This window comes from Dromaius novaehollandiae, chromosome 18 (assembly GCF_036370855.1).
Source record: "Dromaius novaehollandiae isolate bDroNov1 chromosome 18, bDroNov1.hap1, whole genome shotgun sequence".
In the NCBI taxonomy this organism is placed as follows: Eukaryota; Metazoa; Chordata; class Aves; order Casuariiformes; family Dromaiidae; genus Dromaius; species Dromaius novaehollandiae.
In genome coordinates this window covers 9,218,075-9,239,300 of record NC_088115.1, presented here as the reverse complement: position 1 = coordinate 9,239,300, position 21,226 = coordinate 9,218,075, and the positions used below count along the sequence as shown (strand labels likewise).

General features: G+C 50.0%; 3 protein-coding genes across 3 annotated transcripts in view; 2 read left to right on the top strand and 1 right to left on the bottom strand.

Moving 5' to 3' along the window:
• Positions 1–2,469: 2,469 nt before the first annotated feature.
• SLC16A5 (solute carrier family 16 member 5) lies at positions 2,470–14,191 on the top strand. The gene is made up of 4 exons (XM_026099095.2): positions 2,470–4,225; positions 8,265–8,408; positions 9,448–10,311; positions 11,963–14,191. Exons 1-4 carry the CDS (start codon positions 4,006–4,008, stop codon positions 12,202–12,204), a joined length of 1,470 nt encoding a protein of 489 aa, XP_025954880.2. The 5' UTR covers positions 2,470–4,005; the 3' UTR covers positions 12,205–14,191.
• Positions 5,515–21,226, bottom strand: part of JPT1 (Jupiter microtubule associated homolog 1) — a 34,739-nt gene continuing 19,027 nt past the window's right edge. The window contains exons 5-6 of the transcript XR_010392151.1: positions 10,810–12,063; positions 5,515–10,321 (exon numbers count right to left, since the gene is read on the bottom strand). The gene's annotated coding sequence lies outside the window, so the exon portion shown is untranslated. The remainder of the gene's footprint in view (positions 10,322–10,809; positions 12,064–21,226) is intronic.
• Positions 18,346–21,075, top strand: ARMC7 (armadillo repeat containing 7). Its single transcript, XM_026098926.2, has 3 exons — positions 18,346–18,505; positions 18,640–18,783; positions 20,062–21,075. The coding sequence occupies exons 1-3, from the start codon at positions 18,439–18,441 to the stop codon at positions 20,397–20,399; spliced, it is 549 nt and encodes a 182-aa protein (XP_025954711.1). The 5' UTR covers positions 18,346–18,438; the 3' UTR covers positions 20,400–21,075.

Sequence of the window (21,226 nt, the reverse complement as noted above, 5' to 3'; positions counted from 1 at the left end):
ACACGAGCACGGCCAGCGAGGAGCTGCTGCTGCAGGGGACGGGGTCGGCGCTCAACGCGTGCGTGCTGCTGGCCACCTCCGGCCCGGGCTTCGGCTCCTGGCCCCAAGTGACGTGCTCGCGGAGCCTGTGCGAGGGCCGTCGCTGCTGGGAGGCCGAGGTGCCCGACTCGTGGCTCTGCCTGGGCGCCACGTACGGCTGCGGGCGCCGGGCGGGCGAGAGCCCCGTCTTCTACCTCGCGGGCAGGAACGGCGCCTCGTGGTGCCTCGCGTGGGACTCGCTGCAGCTCTCCGCCCGGCACGACAACGTCCGGACCGCCCTGAAGGGCAGCTACTACCGCACCATCGGCGTCTTCCTCGACTACGCCGCCGGCTCCTTGACTTTCTACGGCATCACCAACACCCCCAACCTCATCTACCGCTTCCTGGCCACCTTCACGGAGCCCCTCTACCCGGCCTTCATGGTGAGCAGCGGCGGCTCCGCCACCTTGAAGCGACACCCCGAATAGGGGCTTTTTCCACCGCCTTTTGGGGCGCTATTAAAGCTCCCGTGTGTGAGGCAGCGGGGTGCGATTCCTGGGGGCTGGCGTGGGGCTGCTCCTGCGGAGCAAAGCCGCAGCGCCTGGACCAACCCACCTGCAACCCCTCCGCGGGCACCCGCCGCCCCGGTGCTCCCCGCAGAGGCCCGCTCTCAGGGTCAGAGTGGGACAAGCCGCGTCTCGCCGGAGTCCTCCCGCCCCGCGGAAGCTGTCGGCACACGCCGGTGCCAGCTGCCTCCCTAATCCACGTTTCCCATCTCCGTGCCAAGCAGCGTCATTCCCCGTACTGCCTAACGGGCGTTAAGCAGGATCCAATGAGTCCCAGGAATGGGATTTCTCACCTGATAGTACTAACCACCCCCATTATTGCATTTTTGGTGATTAACGAGCGCTAGGCAATAAGGCAGATCCAAGGTCCATCCAGGAGAGCAGGAATTGCACCAAGACAAGGCAGCCTAAAGCCCAGGCCAGGCCAACGACTCGAGCTTAAATGCAGCTCGGGAGCAAGGTGGGTGGAGGGTGCATGGGAGGAAGCTCCAGATGAGGCTGCTCAGGCTAATTAAGACCAATTAGTGCACACAGGGCCCTGGCACGCTTTGCAGGGGGAGGACAGGGGAGTGATGCTATGGGAAGTGCTTAGGAAGCTCTAGCAATAAAGTGGCTCTTTGGGGCAGCCCTGTTGTCCCAGCCCCGATGCCGAGCCGGTTGTTTAGGGTGATTTAGACCCTGCCCTTGCCCCGGTTTTTGGCCACTTGGTTCAGCGACCGGCTTTCAGGTGCTCGGAGAGCTGGGGCTCTGCAGGGCCAGTTTCGCTGGAAACTTCGCTTTCCGGCCGTCGGGTCGAGGCCGGGCGCGGGAATAGCTCCCTGCCCTGAGCCGCGCTGCAGTCCCGCCGCCACCACGCTGCTTGGCTCCCCCGGCTAAAAAAAAACCACTTCTGCAAGATTCAGTCCGGCTGACAAGTCTTGGATAATCCTGATCACTGGTCGGGGTCCAAAATTCCTTCGCACAAGCCATTTATTTGCAAGCTCCGAGGCATTCGCGCTTGGGCTTCTGACCGCCCCAAAACTGCCGCCAAGGCTCCTGCGTGGGTCCCACTGCACAGCCCTGGGTCCCGCCGCCGCTGGGCCCAGGCGTCCCTTGAGGGCGGCTGCACGGGAGCTGCCGAGGGCACCGCTGACTCGCAGCCAGCCCCCGACCCCCTGCGCCTGGCTCGCTGCGACCTCGGGGGGGTCACGGGGAGACAGCGCGACCTGCCCCGGGGAGCACTGCAGAGAGGGAAAGGCAATTAAAGCATCGCTCATGAAGGCACTTACCCACTGCAGCGCTCAGCTTCGCTACCTGCGACAGCCACAAGTGCCCCCGAAAAGCCGCCCTGCTCGGTTTACAGTAAACGTCCCCGGAGCACGGGGCTGGCGCTTGCGGGGCCGAGGGGCCCCCGGCGGTCACCGTGCCCCCGCTCCCGAGCCGCTGGCGTCCTGCAGCCCCAACGCAAACCCCGTCCTGGGAGGAGAGCAGCGCAAGCGGCCCGAGCCCTCGTGTTCCCAGCGTGGGAGCAGTCGGCAGCCCTGCGCGTGCCCGGCAGCCCCTGTGCCGGCCAAGGGAAACCGAGGCACGGGGGGGCCGGGCAGCATCGCCGCACGAGTGCCCCGGGGTGCTTTGCGAGCAGCCAGGGATGCTGCAGTGCAGCTAAGGGGTCCAGCAGGGCTCCAATCCCCGTGTCCTCGGGGTCACCGGGAGCAGAACAAACACCATGAAGACTTGACCACGGGACAATCTGCAGGCAGAGCGCGGGGCCGCTCGCTCGCGGTGGCCTGGGTGCACGCGGGGTGCACGCTGCCAGGAGAAGGTCGGCCAAGCCCACAGCAGCGCTAACGTCCCTCTTGGCCGGTCGCCCCGGGAAGGGTTAAACCGAGGTCTTGCGGAGCTGCTCCCGTTCCGGGTGAGCTAGCGCTGGACCGAAGTCGCTCCCTTTACCTTTCCGGGTGCAGGCAGCGAAGGGCCGCGGAGGGGGAGAGGTGTCCCGCAGCCCTGGGCCTCATCCCGCGGGAAAGGGCTTGCGCCGCACACAACCGAGCGTTGCACGGGAACGGAGCGGAGCCGGGCTTCTGCCTTTTTTTCCAGGTCCGCCGTTGCCGGGGAGAGGTTTTAGGCTGGGATTCAACTAATTCACACCAGCAAGACAAGCGCCTGAATCAGCCGCATTATCTCTGCCCGGCTCAAGCGCACAAAGGATGGGAGCGGGCTGAGCACCGCCGCCGTGCTTTGCATGTGAGAGCCCCTTCCACCGCCCACCGCCCCCCGCCGCCCGCGGCCCTTTTTTGGCTGCGCGCCGCCGGGCGCAAGAGCCCTGTTTGCAGAAGCGATGCCTCGCTTAACATCACAAAAGCCTTCGCCCAAGCGCCGGGGCGCTGCCGAAGCCGACGTGCCGACGCGGAGGCAATGAGCCGGCGGCGCCGCGCTGGTGCACACGGACACGCACGGGCGCTCGCTAGCCTCCGCGTTGCCGCTTCGGGTCTCAGCCTGCGGGACGAGACCGACTCCGTGAGTATGCCACCCCGGCCAGTCGGAAATACCGAGCAAGCCCAAGCTCTTACTCGTTTCCGAAGCTGCACACCGAACTCAGCCGCAGCTGTTGTTTTAGGGGGAAAGCGCTGTTTAGGTGCTAAGTAAACACTGCGCTGTGCGGAGGAGTGACCTCAGGGCCGCTGTGTTCGAGCTCATCCAGCTGCCCAAGCAGATTTTTTTTTTTCTTTATGTGTGTTCACCCACGCGGCGCAGCCGGGGGATGCCTTGGCTACGTGTTTCACCCAGCTGGGCTCCGAGAAACCAAACGTGGGAGCTCGGAAGAGGCTCTAGCTCTGAGCAGAGGTAAAGCAAGACGCGTGGCTGAGATCTCTAGATCCCAGGTGATCGATAGCTTTAAAAATGGCTTTTCACCACCTGTAAACCATATGGAGGAGCAGTTTTCTGAAAAGGTTCGCAATGTGCTTGGCCGCAGGCTTTCTCCATCTCTGTTTTTCTTGGCATTCGCACGGTTTTCCTCGTCCTCTCGCTACGAGGACTTGGTGACCTTAGCAATTGCCAGCAAGGGGACTCCATATGATGAAAGCAGGCGAAAGGGAAAATAAGGGCGGGAACTGGGTACGGCCAATTCATAGCTCGGAGGAGGTGTGGTCCGGTTGTGTACCTGGCTGCGCTCGCAGTCTTGTGAAATATAAAAGGAGAAGGCGGTCGTTGCTCAAGCAGTTCGCTGCCAGGATCCTGCAGCGAGAAGGAAGGGAGGTGCTGGGAGCAATGCGGGGTGACAAGCCTGGCGGAGCGGCTGCGAAGGGCTCGGGCGGCGCCGGTGGGGCCGAGCGTGAGGCTGCCGCTGGCCCTGCTCCGTAGGGCCGGTCCCGGGCTGCGGCCGCGTGGTAGCCCCGCTCCCTCGCCCAGCAGGCCGGCTCGGGCGGAGGAAGGAGCCGGCATGTCCCGCGGAAGAGCGGCAGCGCGTGAAGCTGCCCAGCCCCATGACCGGGGCTGGGCCTGGATGGTCCTGGTCGCCGCGGTGGTGCTGCAGGGGCTGACGCTGGGCTTCCCCTCCTGCATCGGCGTCTTCTTCACGGACCTCCAGCACGAGTTCCAGGCCACCAACAGCGAGACGTCGTGGTTCCCCTCCATCATGGTGGCCGTGCTGCACGCCGGCGGTGAGTACAGCCTCCCGCGGCTCGGCTGCTGACGAGGGGCCGCTAACGAGTGCGCTTGTAATATTTACTTGGAGAGAAAGGTGGACGGGACTGGGAAGCTGGAGCAGACTGGTAGTCGCTGGTGGGTCAGCAGTGTGCAGGCATCTCCTAGAGTCTTCGGTCAATGCCCACAAAGCCCAAAGCTAGATGTCCGCAGGTCCCGGGCTGCACCTCTGAGAGACAGCATGACCTCCTTGGTCAAGGAGGGGGACTCCCTCGCTCAGCCCAGCTCCTCCAGACCGGTGGGAACTCGCTTCTCCTCCCCGGCAGTTCTTGGAACAGGCTGGAGGGTGGAGCCGCGAGCGCAGGTGCTCTCTCCCCTCTCCCGCCCCCGAGAGCATGTCCCCTTCCACGTGCCACGCGACGAGCGCGCTCTCCGCCGCCGAGGAGGTGCCAGGCGGCTTTGGCAGCCTCCGCCGGGGTGAGCTGGACGTGGGGCCAAGAGCGGCGCTGGGGCGGTGGCGCGGAGCCCGGGCGGGGACGGGGGCAGAGGTGACACGGCCACGCTGCCGCGGGACGCGGTCAGGCAGCGCGGGAAGGGGGAACGTGGGAAGGGGCGCGGAGGGAGGGTGGTGCCCTGCAACCCGCACTCTGCTTTCCCCGTACGAAATGCGGGAGCTGCGCAGGGCAGGGACCCCAGAAACCCATCAAGCCTGGTATTTCTGCAGAGTAGAGAGCACCAAACCGCCCAGGCAGCTCGAGGACTTCCCAACGAGCGGCCGTGTTGCCACTGACCCCTCCACATGCAGCCCCGGTGCGTACTCGACACACAGGCTGCCCCAACCCCACCTAGGCGAAAGCAGCCACGGCTCCAGCGAGGCCCTCAGCTCGTGCCTGCCCCATCCCAGCGCTAGTGAAAGGTGACACTTTATAGCGAGGAAAAAACACAGCAACAAAAGCCCTGAGTCACGGTGATGTCGAGGCCACGCGAGGTTCACTCTCTCCTGCGCGGCGCTTGGCCGAGGGCCATCGGACACGGGAGCAAGGGACTGCCCCGCTGCAGGGACGCGGGCAGGAGGAAGCCGCAGGGAAGCGGCTGCGGGAGCAACGATCGCCGCGAGCTGGCGGCAGTAGAGCAGCACCCGGGGGGCTGCGAAGGGAAAGCGCAGGGCGTCCCCCACCCCCTGCGAGGGAGCCAGTGGGACCCGCTCGCTCTGGGAAACGGCCTTGGAAGCCGCACAGTGCCCACATGGAGCTCAGCCCCGACCCATCCAGGCAGCACGAATCTGGCAGCATCAGAGGGAAAATAGCAGTTCTCCAACTTTCTTTAATGAAATGATTGTGAGGCTGGAACCACAGTGAGAGATAATACAAACCAGTAAATAGATATGGAAGTTATAAAGTAGACAAGAAGAGCCTTATGTTACTCATATTCACTAACAGTTCAACAAGGTATAACCAGTAAAATTACAAGCTAGTCGTTACTTGGCTTGCCAGTTATTCTCTGCTATTGCAGGCTGTTATAGCAGCAGAGTACCTGCCTCCGGGAGCATAAAGCAGGATTAACACAGCTGTAAGCCAGGGAGTAGAAACAGTGAAAAAACAGAGATAAGAGACTCCCTCCCAGGCCAGACATGTACAGCTTTTGCTGCAACTTCTGACCGTCTTCGCAGTGGCCCAGGCTCTATTTGACTCAGGTTCTTAGGTTGCATCCATCATATTGGCATTTGAACCCTTTCCAAATCTGCTTTCTGCTATGGCACCAGCACCTCTTACAGGTTCTTCAGGCTTTTCTTCTCCTTTAGTCTTTATAACTGAGAGTAACTGAAGGAAAAAAAATATTTGCTGCAAAATTAGTAAGCAGCAAGGGAAATGGACAGAAAACTCCTTTTTCAGACCCATCAGTCGAGTGAGACGCTCGTGTGCAGGAGAGCCAACCTCAGCCCAGCAGAGCTGTGGAGGGAAACAGGGAAAGGCACAACGCAAACAATAGTTCATAACTTATTAAGCCAAACATAGCTCATTACCCATTCAATGGTCCTAGGTAAAAGCAATAGGTAATCACGTTGTTGTAAGAATCATTCAAGAGACCTCAGGATCCTATGACTGTCCTTAGTGGGGGAAATGCAAGAGTTCAAGCCCTCGCAGACTCCCATTTCTCAATACTTAAGCACACATAACCCTCCAGACTCACATTAGTATGAATGCAGCAGTTTTGCTGGAATTATTTTTGCAGAGCAAAGCACAAAAGCCCCAAGCAAGGGAGAAATAATGTTTGAAACCTAGAAAGCAAGTTAACAGGAACAAACAATGAAAAACCCTTACGATTTTTAAAACCAATCTCATGATTTTGGAGGGTTCAGTCTATGATTTCTGGCAACCTGGGGTGGGTTAAACAGGAGCACCAACCTTAATGTCTTCAGCAGGAGGAAGAAGAATGCAGCCACTGGTTTGCGGAACCTGCTGATTACTTTTTCAAAGGCCAGTTGAAGTCTGAGGTGAAAATGTCTAAAGCAGGTCAAAATACAAACAGCTGCAGCCCTAATTTTAATAGCACTCCATTGTTTGCTTGACTATGGGGATTTTATTTCAAATCAGCCATTGTTTTAGGTCACAAAGATACCACAGGGTATTTTCCCACACTCTCTGAAGGCTAATTCTGAAAATTAGAGCCATGCTGAATTTGCTTAAATAACCTTAAGAGTTACAGAGAAAAAAAGATAACAAAATCTGGAAATCCTTGTGGATCCTCATAGGAACAGAAAAAGAAACTCTCTCTTCCGCTCCTCTTCTACCAGAGCATGCAGAGAGAAGCATGTTTCCCACTGACGTTCTGCAAGTCTGAGCTAATCTTCTACCCCAGAATGAAGCACCCTAAATTTGCAACAATAACAAATTGGCAATTTGGCACAATTGCATGGAAATCACCATGAGTCTATGAAAATTAAAGAATTAACTGACCTTAAACATACACTCCCAAGCCTATTTGGTCATTGTTTTTTCTGATGAAATAACATAACTGCTTCTTAGTAAAGTCTGCCAGCAGTGTCAGCACACAACAAAACACAGGTTTCTGCTAAAGACAGGCAGACCCGAGGTCTGGCCCTCCGGAAGATCTCACCTGCACTGAGGTCTTGCTCACGCCTCTGTGTTATTTGTGCCGGAGGTGTGGGAGTGGGAACCGGCATGTGCGCGGGCTGCTCCTAGGCCTATGTCCTCTGAGAAGTGGACACAGTTATACTGACCCACCCTTGCCAGATATGCCAGGACAAGCATGTGGGAAGAGCTGTGCCAGCAATAACACCTTATTATTTTCCTGGGGAGATGACTTGCAGGACAGCTGCAAGACTCCACAAGCGGTAGCTTGGATGCCATGGCCTGGAGCATAGATTGATTCCAACACAGACACAAATATGCCTCTCCATGCATTTTTAAATAATCCTCCTCAAGGATGTACATTTTTCTCCCATCCTTGATCCGTTTCAGAGTCGATCTGCTTCCTCTTGCAGGGAATTTCATCTAGGTAGAGGGGAGCCACGGGCAATTCAGGCAATTCTGTGGCAGAGTATTTGAAAAACATAATGAGATGACAGTGGAAGCATGCAAGCAGAAATAGCACCCTGCTCACAATCTCTTACTCAGTAGCATAGAAGTCCAGGTCCAGGTCCTAACCTTTTTCAAATCATTCCCAGAATATCATATAAGCACTGAGTCACACCTGAAGGTCCCTCTTGCATTCCATTTCCAAGAGTTTTACCTAGACTCTATCACAAGGAGGCTTAAAAATCCTATCTAATGTCCAACAACCAAGCAGAAGACAGGAGCCTTCCCTTCAGCTGACAAGTTGACCAATCAGTTGGGAAGATGAAAGACTGTATTTTCTATTTCTGGCTTCTCTGTAACATGACACTGCTGGGACAACCCTCAGGGTCTCTAGACTAAACCACACAACGAGCTTTGACAATTGCAGCAGTCCAGCAGGTATTAGAGGGCAATCTCAAGCACAAGATAATTTCTTTCTCCATAACTGCTTTCCTTCTGCTTCTTTGACTGCTTCCAGGGCCCCTCTGCAGCTTTCTGGTTAAGCGATTTGGCTGCAGGTTTACTGTGATGCTGGGAGGCCTGCTCAGCGGAGCGGGCATGGTGTCCAGCTCCTTCTGCAAGTCCCTCAGCCAGCTTTACATAACTGCCGGCTTCATCACTGGTGAGTATCACAGCACAGCAGGAAAATCCAGCTGCTGCGCTTGATTTGGGGGTGTTGAGACGGGAAGTGGTGAGAATGAGCAGAGTCCAGACCACGGGCTCACGTTTTTCACTCATCGGACAAATAGGATGAATCAAAAAACCCACAGCTTAGCAGGAATTACATACTGGATGGACTTCCCCTTCACACCCCTTTAACGCACACCTGGCCCACCCAAGCTCACTGGAAAGTGCTTCTTCTGTGAGCCACATGGAGCTATGGGTTTCTAATGAGTGAGATGGAGAGCAAAGACATCTGCTCTTTTTAGTAGCTCCATAGCCTTTTGTTTTTGAGAAAGGAATTTTTTTCAATCTTGGAATGTAATGTGTTCAGACAACTTTCTTCACAAGTTCCCTGCACTTGTATTTCACCACTCCCAGTCTGCGGAAATGTGGAGATATCTTTCTCTAACAAAAGAATGTGTTGGTTTTGAACAGAAGTAACAGGTGGGAACTTTTCCTCTCCAAATATTTCCTTTATGTATCAGTTGCTCTGCTCTTGCTCTTTCCTAACACAGAGAAATGAGTATCTGCAGCCAGGTCACTTCACGACTGAACCCTGTTGGATCTTGCAAGCTAAGCAGCACGTGCTGCATAGAGAAAACCAACGAGTAACTACCTGAGCATGAGGAAAGTGTCAGAAAAACAGCACTATCTGCTGCAGGCAGTATAAAAAACAAGTCCTCGGCGTTTTTCTAATGGACAATTTCATAACAATTTTAGGAACAGCAGTGTGCCCCAGACAAACGTCAGCTTAGATCAGTGTATCCAGTATACCTAAGAACACGAAGCATTTAATTTACCCAAAACATCCTCCTTCACCTCTTGTGCAGGGCTACTGAGTATTAATCACTGGGGGTTGCGCAGCTTGTCAGGTGAGGAAATACCTCAGTGGTAAATGTAGTCATCTGTGAGTACAGCCTGAATTTGGGCTCTTTTCACCTTGCAAGGCACCACAAAAGCTTCATGAGCTGTCATTTTCTATTTCTCTCTTTCCTTAGGTCTGGGATCATGTTTTGGCTTCCAGGCAGGAGTGACTGCGTTGGGCTACTACTTTGTACGGTGGCGAACCTTGGCCAATGCCATGGCATCCACGGGTGTCTCCCTCGGTTTCACACTGTGGCCACTGCTTTCTCAGTACTTGCTGGATGACATGGGCTGGAGAAACACTTTTCTCATCTTTGGAGGAATACTATTCAACTGTTGCGTTTGTGGAGCCATTATGAGACCAGTTCAGCTTGCATCTCAATCATTTCTACAGCCAGCCAGGCCTGGGGAGGAGCCAGGGAGAGAAGCAGAAGAGGCACAGCTGGCCAACGGAGGATCTTCTCCCCACCCAGAGATCCAGCAGCAAGCCAGGCCTACATGCTTCCGGATGTTGCACAAGTACTTGGCTTTTGACATCTTCTGCCAAAACAAAGGTTACCAGATTTATACTATTGGAGTGAGCTGGATGATGTTGGGTTTTGCATTACCCCACATCTACCTCATGCCTTATGCCATCCACAGTGGGGTGGAGGAACGCAGGGCAGCTCTCCTCGTCTCCATTATCGGGTTCATCAACATCTTCATACGCCCTTTGACAGGGCTGCTCTCAGGACTCAGTGTCTTCACAGGCAGACGTATCTACCTGTTCAGCCTGGCTGCACTCCTCTGCGGGCTGAGCAATTTCATTTGTGTCATTTCAGCCAAGTTCAGTGTGCTCATCATCTACTGCATCATCACCAGCATAGCCATGAGTGGCATCGGGGCGCTCGTCTTCCAGGTGCTGATGGATGTGGTGCAGATGGAAAGGTTCTCAAGTGCTTTAGGGCTCTTCACCATCCTGGAGAGCATCACTCTCCTCATTGGACCTCCTCTCACAGGTGAGAGAAACTATTAAAGCAGATTGGGGAAGAATAGGTTATTAAGACTCCCTAGTGACAAACATTTGGGAGCATAAAGGAGGAGGGAGTTCCCAAGCCCATGCAGGCAGGTGAGTTATGCAGAGGGAGCAAGATAAAAGGGAGAGTCAGAAAGAAACATCCAGCCCCATCTCACATCTGAATGAGGGCCATTTCTGTAGCTGCCCAAGCACCACTGAAGCAACAGCAGATAGTGAAAACGTGACCCATTTGGTATGCAGCTTTGATAGGATTGAAAGTGATGAGAGCTTTTTTTCAGTGAGAGGCAGGAGGACAGAGAGAGATTACTATGGTAGGATCCTGCTGTCTAAGAGCTCTTTCACTGCTTTACTAGTTTGCATTGTTTTACCTATGAAGTCTCAAGGAACTGCAAACATCCAATTCAACACATTTACTGCAATCAGAAGTGTTCCTGGTTCTACATTATTCAAGAGCCTTATAGTAAAAGCTTCTACTCACCCTTCCTTCCGAGCCCTAGAGTTTATTCATTCTTCTCTGGAGACAGGGAGTCAGTTACGGCCCCCAATCCAATATATTATTCACAACATCACAGGTTCACTCCAAACAGTGCTAAAGTGACCTGCTGAAGACACAGCTGCTCCTGCAGTATAGCAGCACATTCAAAAGAAAGACAAGCAAGAAATACAAACCTGAGCATGAATCAATTCTGGGTTTCAGTTCTCTTCTCTAGACAATGAATTGTGTGTCATTCAGCAGTAAAATATCTGCCTATTCTAAGAATGGGATGATAATATGCACGATATTTCACAGTACTACCAGGCATTAGAGTGTCAGTCACTTTTTTCAAAGTGAAAAAAGTGTTTTCTTGGACATTTGATAGTAAAGGCAGATAGGCACAGCAAAGCACAGTAAGAACAGCTCCATTTTTATTTGGACTCCTGAAGTCTGCTAAAGAAAACCCACTATGAAAGGAAACATGGCCAATTCTTAACAAAGAATGCTGCAGGAAACAAACATTATTCCAGCATCCCATATATAGATGTAGCCTGTAGAGGCGGCACCACATGTGTGACTTGAATATCATCTTTCCATCTCTAGGATTAATGTTAAAATACTCATTTAATATACCTCTCTTCTAAATGTTTTATATTGAGACACTTAATATTAGTTATAATACTTGCTGTGCTGTGAATTTTCCTCACCCTGATTACGCACTATTAAAAGAAGATGAGGTTTCAGTTTAGAGACTAAAACACATTGATTTTTGAGATAGTTCTCTGTTTACTTGCTCTGTGTTCTGACCTGGGATGTAAGCAGGTTACTTATTCCAAAATCCAGTGAGTGGCAGTGACACAGAGATCCTCTGCTGAGTAAACACAATGAATCAGGAGACTGGGAAAAAAATTACAGCTTCCTTTCTTTCCTGATTTCTCAGTTTATTGAGAAATGCTTTGTACAGAAGCAGAAACACCACCTGAGAAGTGACTACAAACAAAGGAGCTCTAGAATCTATGCAAGAGAACTTAACTCATCTGTGAATGCTTGTATATGGCAGTTTGACAAGTGATTTAGGTTTAACATTTACATAAATGTCATACAGTTGCCTTTAGTATGCATCTTCTCTTTGACTAAACCGTGATTCCTGTTTCAGGTCTCCTGGTGGACATAACTAGCAATTTCCACTGTGTCTTCTATACCTCCAGTTTTTTCCTGATATCGGCTGCATTATTCATGGTGCTCAGCTTCTGTGCTCTGGAAAGAAAAAGCAAATCAAAAGAGGCCTCAAAAGTACCTTTGGATAATCCCTCCAGATGTCAATACAATGAAATACTAACTGAACCACAGTCTGAAAGACAATCCCCTCCTGCAGTCATCTACATCACAAGCATATGAAAAGAAAAAAAAAAAGAGAGGAACCCAATTATGTGGCCAGTACAAAGCTACACAAGGCCCAACACTGACAGCAGAGAAAACTGACTGCTTTCCACAATTACTGTCCCTTCTGTCCTGCACTCCCACTCAATGGGGCCATCGTGGACTCCATGCGAGCAATCCGGATTCGAGGCTCAGCCTAAAACTCAGCATCAACCAAAAGACATACAGAACTACGCATTCCTGAAGCAAACCATGGGATAACGACCATGGGAGCTGGTTCTGAGAGACAAAAGCTCTGTCGATTCAATTGGTTTAAGTCCGAGTCTTTAAGCGGTCACTGGAATTTCATATACACGTTTCAGTTGCTAACACTGGAAAATACATATTAATGGCTATACACAAGGTTGATTTTTTTCACAAACAGGTATTACTTGGTCCTAGAAAAGTTAAACATAGTCAGTAGACTTGCCTAGTCTGAACATGCCATTTTGGTGCAGACTCACATGAAGTTTCCTGGTTGCTTCCCACATGGGGCAGGGGGAGGAAAAGACGAACACCTCCCACGGGAAGTGTGTTATTATTTCCTGCATCTCTAAATACTATATGGATGCTGCTGTATGGGTTGCCGAACTCAGGCAAGTCTCTAGCAAGACCAAATATTCTTTCTTACAATGTTTGCGTGATTTCTTCATTTCACAGACATTTACAAAGACCCAAAGGTTCAACTCCAAAGCATCAAAAAAAAAAAAACCCCAACAAATCTTAGAGTGCCTGTAATTTTATAGCTAGTGATATCTCAAATATCCTGATGTGTCACAAAATGGTATTCATGGTTCATAGCTTCTGTAAATACACTTCCTTCCAGCATTCACTGTGGGGGGGAGGGGGGCACACGGACATTAGACCTGAGAATTGTATGCATCCTTATATAGGCCCAAATTCAAAGCCATTGTAGCATTCACATTTCCCCCTTGTGCAAATTAATTTAACTCTTTAGCTCAGGCCTTAGACTCTCAGCCCTAGTTACACCAGCATTCTCATTACAGAGAAGTTTGCACAAGCATAACTTACCTGTCAAAAAGAAATCAGTGCGGAAAAATACACTGAGAGAAGTCAGTGTTAACTCTCATATCTATATAGTCTCTTGACTTTAGGTGGCTTTTCTGGCTACAGTCCCAAGAGTTACGCACATAAGTATTAACATACGAGTTGCATCAGCTTCTAGCTTCTCTCAGGATCAGCTCCAGTTGCAAAACCATTTATATTCTGTATCATTTTTGATCTGACATAAGCAGATAGCTCACAAAGCACTGGAGCGGAAGACTGCAAAGCCATCTGAAAAATGGAAGCATAAAATATGAGTGAAATGGAAGAAGCAACAGCTTTCAACTCAACTTTAGTGCTTATCTTGAGAACTGTTATGTCAAACTCCTAGCAACAAAACCAGTTTTCATTAGAACTGTGGGCTTCTCAGCCAAAAAAAACACTGAAAAAAACCACTGGAAAAGTGACTCCAAGGCTTTCCAAGACAATGACAGCTTCACAGTTAGCCATTACAGTAAGGGGTATCAGTCCCTCAGAACAGTTCCTGTTTCCACAGCTCACCAGTATCCATTTCAGTAGTGGTCTAGGATTACTGAACCAGTAACGCTTCACTTTTCCTCATCAAACATACACTTAAATACGACGACTGGTGGGAGACATATATATCCAATCTCTAGTCACATATGTTTAACTTCTGTAAAGCTTAAATAGTCCATAACCGCACAGTAAACAGGGACTGGTGCCTCTCAGCTTACCAAAGCAATGCCTGCTGTACTTTCCTAGGAAAAACTGGGGCTTTCCTCTTCTCATCAAAACAAATCAATGAGAAGGAATCAAGTCTCCAACCTGTTCTAGCTATTACAAACAAAAGAGCTAGGCAGCTGAACAGGTTGCCACTCTTTCTGTATGCAATTCTTAAATTTTAAAAGTCTGTTCACCCCTTTACCTACCCTTTCCATTTTCTTCCAGATATGTAGGGGCATATTGCCCCAAATCTTCCTTTTACTACAGAGGTCCTGAGCAAAACAGGCAAAATATGGCTTGAGTGACAACCCATCAAAATTTATCCCAGAAGAATAAAAGCTGGTTGAAAGAGCAATGGAATGCATCCCCCGCACGGAGCCAACTGTTGTACCTGCAGGGCTTTAGGCCTACCTGGCTCACAAGCAAGGAAACAAATAGTCTGACGCACACTGCTCCTTGCATGATAAGGAAAAATGCAAATAAATAAGGCACTCCAACTGAAGCTGACACACACAGGTCAGTACCTCCTATACCATGGCAACAAAAATCTCGATTTTGACTATTTCTTAGCTGGACACAATAGCACAAAATAATTTAGGAGGGAGAGTTAGGAGAGTGCTGTATAGAACTTCTTTTTGATACTCTCAGACTCAAAGCCAGTGTCACTGGGACTTATCTTCATAGGCAGAGAGATGCTTCTGGGAAGAAAAACAGCTAGTTTACAAATCTGCAGTTTTCACTTCTTTCATCTGGTTGACTACAAAATTTCTAACAGCCTTACAGAATTTAAACTGACTGAAAAGAGGGTTATCTCCCCCAGTAAGTTTTCATGGACCCTTTAGAAGTAATCCATATACCACAGGTTGAAAACAAATCTTGGAGAGTTAACAGGTAACATTTTAGGCTATGTTTCCACAGGTAAAAAGATGACTGAACAGCTTGCTGCTGCAAAAATGGGGAAATCTAGCTCCCTGCTCCCTCCTCTCCCGTTCTGCAGCTCTCTTCTCCTACCTCTGTTTTCAGCCTGAATTCCCAGCTGCCTTGAGCAGGAGCTGTGTAATGTGTGTTTGAAGGGGCCATGCATACTGAGCATGCTACGGTATAATAAGTATTCTCCGTCAGAGCTATAGTACAGAAATATTAATACTTAATGCTTAAGAACCATGAGGCCCACAAGAAAAATAAGGTAATAAAAGTGCCTTTCAACAGTTTAAGGCCATCTCATTATGCAAGGCAACCACAGCTTAGTTACTGCCACTCCCTGAAGCAGTTTTTTCAAACACCTACAGACAATAAAATAACACTGGCTTTAATTATGGACAAACACCAATACCTCTGCCAGGTTGGAAACCTCCGAGAACCAGCAGAGCAAAAAAAACTGGCCAGAAATAAATATCCCTCTCCCAGTCCCCCTCACACCCCTCCCTGCTACCTGTGTTGATAAAAAGAGTATCATTAACTTTACAAGCTAAGCATTTTTGCAACAAGCACCTTCCCTTATTGCAACAAATTATTCACAAGGAAGTTCACATGGAAATATTTCAAGACTGTTATCCTTATACGCCTTAGATATTTAGCCAGTGTAATTCTTGGGGCAGTTTAATAAAAAACAAGGAAGAGGCATGGTCAACTTACACACTCTAATGCACCTCAGAATGCAAAATCACCTAGCTGAAGAGTTTGTCATGCTGTTTGACGACTTGGCTAGTAATGCTGAAATAACTGCTAGAAAATTAACAACTGCTAGAAATGAAAACCTACTGCATTCTAGCTTTGGTGTGCCATCAGGTGGGGGCCACTGTCACTAGAAGAGCCCTTGAGGCTGTGAATACCCCAGCTGTATTAGCCTATTCAGTGCTAAGCATTCTGGCAAACAGCAGGTGCTTGAAGCATTCAGACCATTAAACAATATAGCCAGTATTGCCTGAGCAAACAGAGTAAGAGCATTACACACTCACCTAAGCCAATTCTGCCAGTTGCCAAGTGATCTTTTGGGATGATCAGGACAAACTCCCTGCAGTAAATCAGCACAAAGACAACAAGCGTACGGCTTATAACGAAGCATGTCACATAAGCAGCACGAGCATGGTCCGCACCCTTGCAACAACTCCTACAGAAAACCTCTGAGGACTGCAAACCCACGGACCTTTATCAAACTCTCCTCCAGGAGGCAGCTCCACCTCATCAAATTAGACACAAAACGTTCCTCACATTTCTTAACCAGCTGTGATCACACCCAAAGCAAGACAAACACTATAGGGAACAGAGCTAGCAAGTCTCAGAAGGACAACCAGAGGTGTTCCTCGCCTCCTGATTCCTTCTTGCCACACACCAAATAGTGTGACCTGGAGAGTACATTTTTCAGCGATGCATCACCTGAAACTCAGCCAGTGTGGACAAAAGCCCTTTCTAAACACTGCTCTCTGTGAAACCACTCCAGGGGACAAAGTTCCTCCTGTTTCTATGCATGCAAAATTACACTGACTAACCACAAACACAGTACTTGTGAATATAAGTCATTTCATCCTTCCTCTTTAAATATTCAATTTTTCACCCCCAGTATAGTCAGCCCGAGTCCTTAATCCCTTGTCTTTACGTTGGCTAGTTCCCCTGTACTTGCTTTCTCTTCTCCTCCTGCTTTCCCACATTATTTGTTCACCTTCTATGTAATGACAGACGTGGCTTTAAAGTATGTCAACACTTACCCACTCACAAAGGCCTACGCTACAAGAGATTTACTAATACACGAGCAAACTATTCTAACATAGAAATATAGCTTGTAGCACCTAACACTTTGATCTTTTTCATACTTACTTATAAATATACATCCATACACACACACTTCAACTGAAAATTAGTATAACTGCTGAAGCTGCTAGCACAGAGTAGGCCTTTGTACCAGATATCCTAGGTTTGTAACAGATATCCTCCCACACCAGTGTAATGTAAAATGGTTTCGCACTACTGCATTTAGCGCAGCTTCTTTGATCAACTTTCTCTTTAATGAGGACACGGACAGATATTTTTACTATGTCCAGCTGTGCATTATCAGCAATTATCATCCCAACATGCTTGTAACTGACGCCAAGTATTTGGCAGATCAGACCACATTCAGTTTCCTTCATATGAAAATCAGCTAAATTTGAGATAATACAGAAGATGGCATCTGCTTACAGCCTGTTTCCTACCCGTTCTACAAAAGAAGCTGCATTGATCAAATTGCTTCTATAAAATTGATGTAAACTTCTACACAGCCCACCCCAACAGTTTATGACTTTTATATATATTTACCTGATATGTTTACACAACATGAACCACATCTGAAACCACTTGCAGGTGCTTACAGTCACAGCGGTTTCCTTTTAACGGCAACGGTTTAGCATCATGCAATTGCTCTGCTTCGTGCTTAGACCAGGACATTGTACAGCCAGGGTGGAATTACCTGATGTCATTGTACTAATTCAGTCCTCTTTCTTGGCATCACTCCACGGTTTTTTTTCCAGGTAATTTTTCTTACTTCTTAAAAACCTGTTGGTTGTCCCATCCTTCTTTAGCCTAAAAGTCTCAATTCCATAGTAATAAGAAAATAAACCAAGACCTTTGTTCCCTCCTGCTCTTCTCCTCACCCTCACGTTCGCTGCCGCTGCCGTCATGCCTGTGCTCCTCCGTAGCTGCTGCTGAACCCGTCTGCATTGCCCGCGTTTACCGTGGTGGATAAACGTCACCGGGAGATGCTGAGACAGAGCCACCAGCTCCCACCCAGACCTGGTTTATCATCTCCTACGTTCGCTCGCAGGCAGCTGGTCAGCATCACCGCGGCCTGGGGGAACCATTTAGTGTCACTTTAACATTGGGCAGCACTTATTACCACTAATGCTGGAGAACCTGGAAGGGCAGGAAAATCTCCTGAGTGGTAACTAGCAGATGAGGAAAGCATAGGTCCTTTCCAGAACAAAGAAAAAAAAATGTTTAAAAAATAAGTTTCCCTATGACTGAGATACAGAGCCCAATACCGAGGTGCGTGCTCGTTTATTTACAGTTATTGCTAACAGAAGACGGTCCCCTCGTCTCGCAGCCCGGCACACGGGCGGGAACCGCTCCCGCAAGGAGCGGGCGACGCCGAGGAGGCACCTGCCCGTCGCGGCTCAGCCCCGGGCGAAGCGGCCGCTCCGCGGCGCCCCTCACGCAGCGACCGCCCCGGGGACCGTTAGCAGCGCCCCGGCCCCGCCCGAGGAAACCAACGGCCGCCGCGCCTCGCGCCCAAGATGGCCGCCGCGCTTCGACCCCGCTGCGGGGACAGGCGACGCGGCTCCGCCCGGCCGCTGCCCTCCCTCCCGGGGCGGCAGGCGGAGGCGACCCCCTTCGCCCCGCCCGGGGAGGCAGCGCGGGGCGGGGCGGCGGCGGCCATGTTGCGCGGGAGGCTGGGCCGAGGCGGGTGCGCGGCGCTGAGGGCTGCTGCCCGGCATGGAGCTGGGGCGGCTGGAGTACCTGCAGGCGCTGGTCACCGAGTTCCAGGCGACCGACAGCCCAGGTGACCCCCCTTGTCCCCTCCCGGGGGGCGGCGGCGGCGGCGGGGGGGAGGCAGCCCGCGCGGTTCCCGCTGCCCGGCTCCTCAGCGGGCGCCGCCTCTCCGCGCTCACCCGCTGCTTCTCCCCCTCCCCGCAGACGCCAAGGAGCAGGTCCTGGCCAACCTGGCCAACTTCGCCTACGACCCGCACAACTACGAGCACCTGCGGCAGCTGCAGGTGCTGGACCTCTTCCTGGACGCGCTCACCGAGGACAGCGAGGCCCTGGTGGAGTTCGCCATGGGTAAGGAGGGCGCCCGGCCGCTCCAGCCCCCCGGGGCTGGCTGTGCTGCCCGGGGGCTGCCAGGCCAGTCGCAGTTCTTAAAAAGATTTTCCATAAAGCGCTTTTTTTTAAATACTAGAAGAAAACACTAGCTGAATGACTCCTTACTCAAATGTCTCCTATAGCGAGACAGTCATTGAAAGTAAGCGTTTGCCTGGCATGATGCACAGATCCAGCGTTGACAGCCAGTCTGCTAGAATATAATAAAAAATATATAATTTAATAAGCTCTCTGAGGAATCACCTTACAGTGATTCAGCATGCTCTAAATGAACACAAAGGACCGGATCCGAACTGTGAGTGATTCCATGAAATGATATTAAATACATTTGATTTCCAAGGTTTGTGGATTGAGCTACACCAGAGTACATCTGCACCTTCAAGTTTCAAGTACTAATATTATCAGCCTCTTGGCTTGTGTTAATATCTCTGTTCTCCATTTTTCTAAAACATCTGCCATAAACTGCTGGATTCTGACCATGTTTAGGGTCAAGTGATAAAAGGTATTTTTCATTCTGTGGAAGACGTTACGCCCAGAAGCACAGTGCCCTCTAATGACATACTGGAGAAGGAGTGTCATGGTAGAAAGTCTCCAGAAAGAATCAAGAAAATGTAGCACAGGAGCAGTTAACAGTTTTCCAACCAAATTTCATCACCTATCTAGATGCTCATTTCTGTATTGGAAAACAGAGATCAGCAAAATTGGCATCATTGCGCAATTGCATTTAGGTAAATAATTTCCGTTACCACACTGAGTTTGGAAAAAGAGGTTATTTAAGACAATTAAAATCCCATCTTGTGATTCTCAGCATCTTTAAGATTTTGCATGTTTACCTTATATTGCTCAGGAAAAATATTTTTGTGTGTCAGTCTATAAAAAGGAGAAAAGATGAAGTGGTCACGTGAGGACAACTCAGAAGTGTACTGAGTGTTTAACAGTGTTCAGGGCCAAAATTATGTTGGTATCAATAAATCTAAAGCTGTGGAATACAGTCAGGCTGTTGCCACTTGCATATTCTAGAATGAAATGCCCAATTGTTTAAACAAAACAAAACGGGAGGAAGTGAGATGTGTACCAAGTATGTGCAGTACAAAGATTTAATTGTGGTAGTTTCAAGGGTAAGAAAGAGTAAAGGATCCTAGTTGTAGCAGTGGACTTAAATCTTTGTTTGAAAAAGGCAAGGGTGTGGAGAGAAGAATGTCTTGCATTTATTGAACATTCTCTTTTGCTGTGCTTCAGGTGGCCTTTGTAACCTGTGTCTGGATAAAACTAACAAAGACTACATCTTGGAGGCAAATGGGGTAGAGCCCGTAATAAACTGCCTGTCCAGTTCCAACGAGGAGACAGTGATGTCGGCAGTCACGACGCTGATGTACCTGACAACGCCGCAGTCGCGCCAGCAGACCACGGCTCTGCCGGTGGTGGAGTGCATGCTTCGCTTCTCTCTCTCAGCTAGCAGAAGGCTAAGCAATCTGGCAACGGTCTTCCTTGAGGATTACTGCACACCTCTCCAAGTGGAAGAGGCCAGGAATCTAAGCAAACACACAGCAGTGGGGATTCCTCTCCCTAAGGACTGAAGCTGCCCAGAGAGCAGCTTGGAGCTGTCACAAGGGAGGCCTCCCTCTTCGCTTCCCAGCCTTCCGATTTCTGCTCAGCAGGTCAAGAGTGTGGTGGGAGCAACTTTAAACAGATCGTCAGACCAGCGCTGGGTTTTAATATTAATACAGAGGAAGGAACAGTGCTACAAAGTGAATCAGGCTAGACATGAAACTAAAAAAATAAAATTTTAAATAAAACAGGTCATGGCTGTTGGAGAGCAGGCTGACGAGTGCAGCCCAGCACCCAGCTTGCAAAGGTAACCTTTCCCAGCAATTAGCCTTTGCTGCTCATGTTATTATCAGACAGCCTACATCCCTTCCAGTTCCTGGCTGTTTTTTTATGATTCTGAAGTGTCACATAAACTTTATTCTTCCTGCAGAAGAAAGAAGGCGTTTCCCTGCCCCTGCAACTTGCAGGCTTATTATATCCCTTTGGTATCAAGTATGGCATCCTGTCATCATGCCATAGGCTCCTGGCTAGTTAATCACTATACAGGACAGGTCATAGCTGTGCTTCATATGAGGAAGTGGAAAATTATATTTCTTTCATTATCACTAGTGAAAAAGGTGAAGATTTAAAAAACAGCTCATGGCAGTCTGGCTCAAAAGAACAGCTGTCTTGTAAAACCTACTCTTAATAAAACATTAACTTAAATGCTGTGTAAACAGTTTTGTATAAGCACATAAATATTTTTTTACGGCACTTGCAACCCAGCCTTCACCCACTCTCATTAATGCACGTGGGCCAGAAACTGAAGCCAGCTTGGTCTCCTTTCATTGTCAGCCAATGATGGAAAAAGCAACCC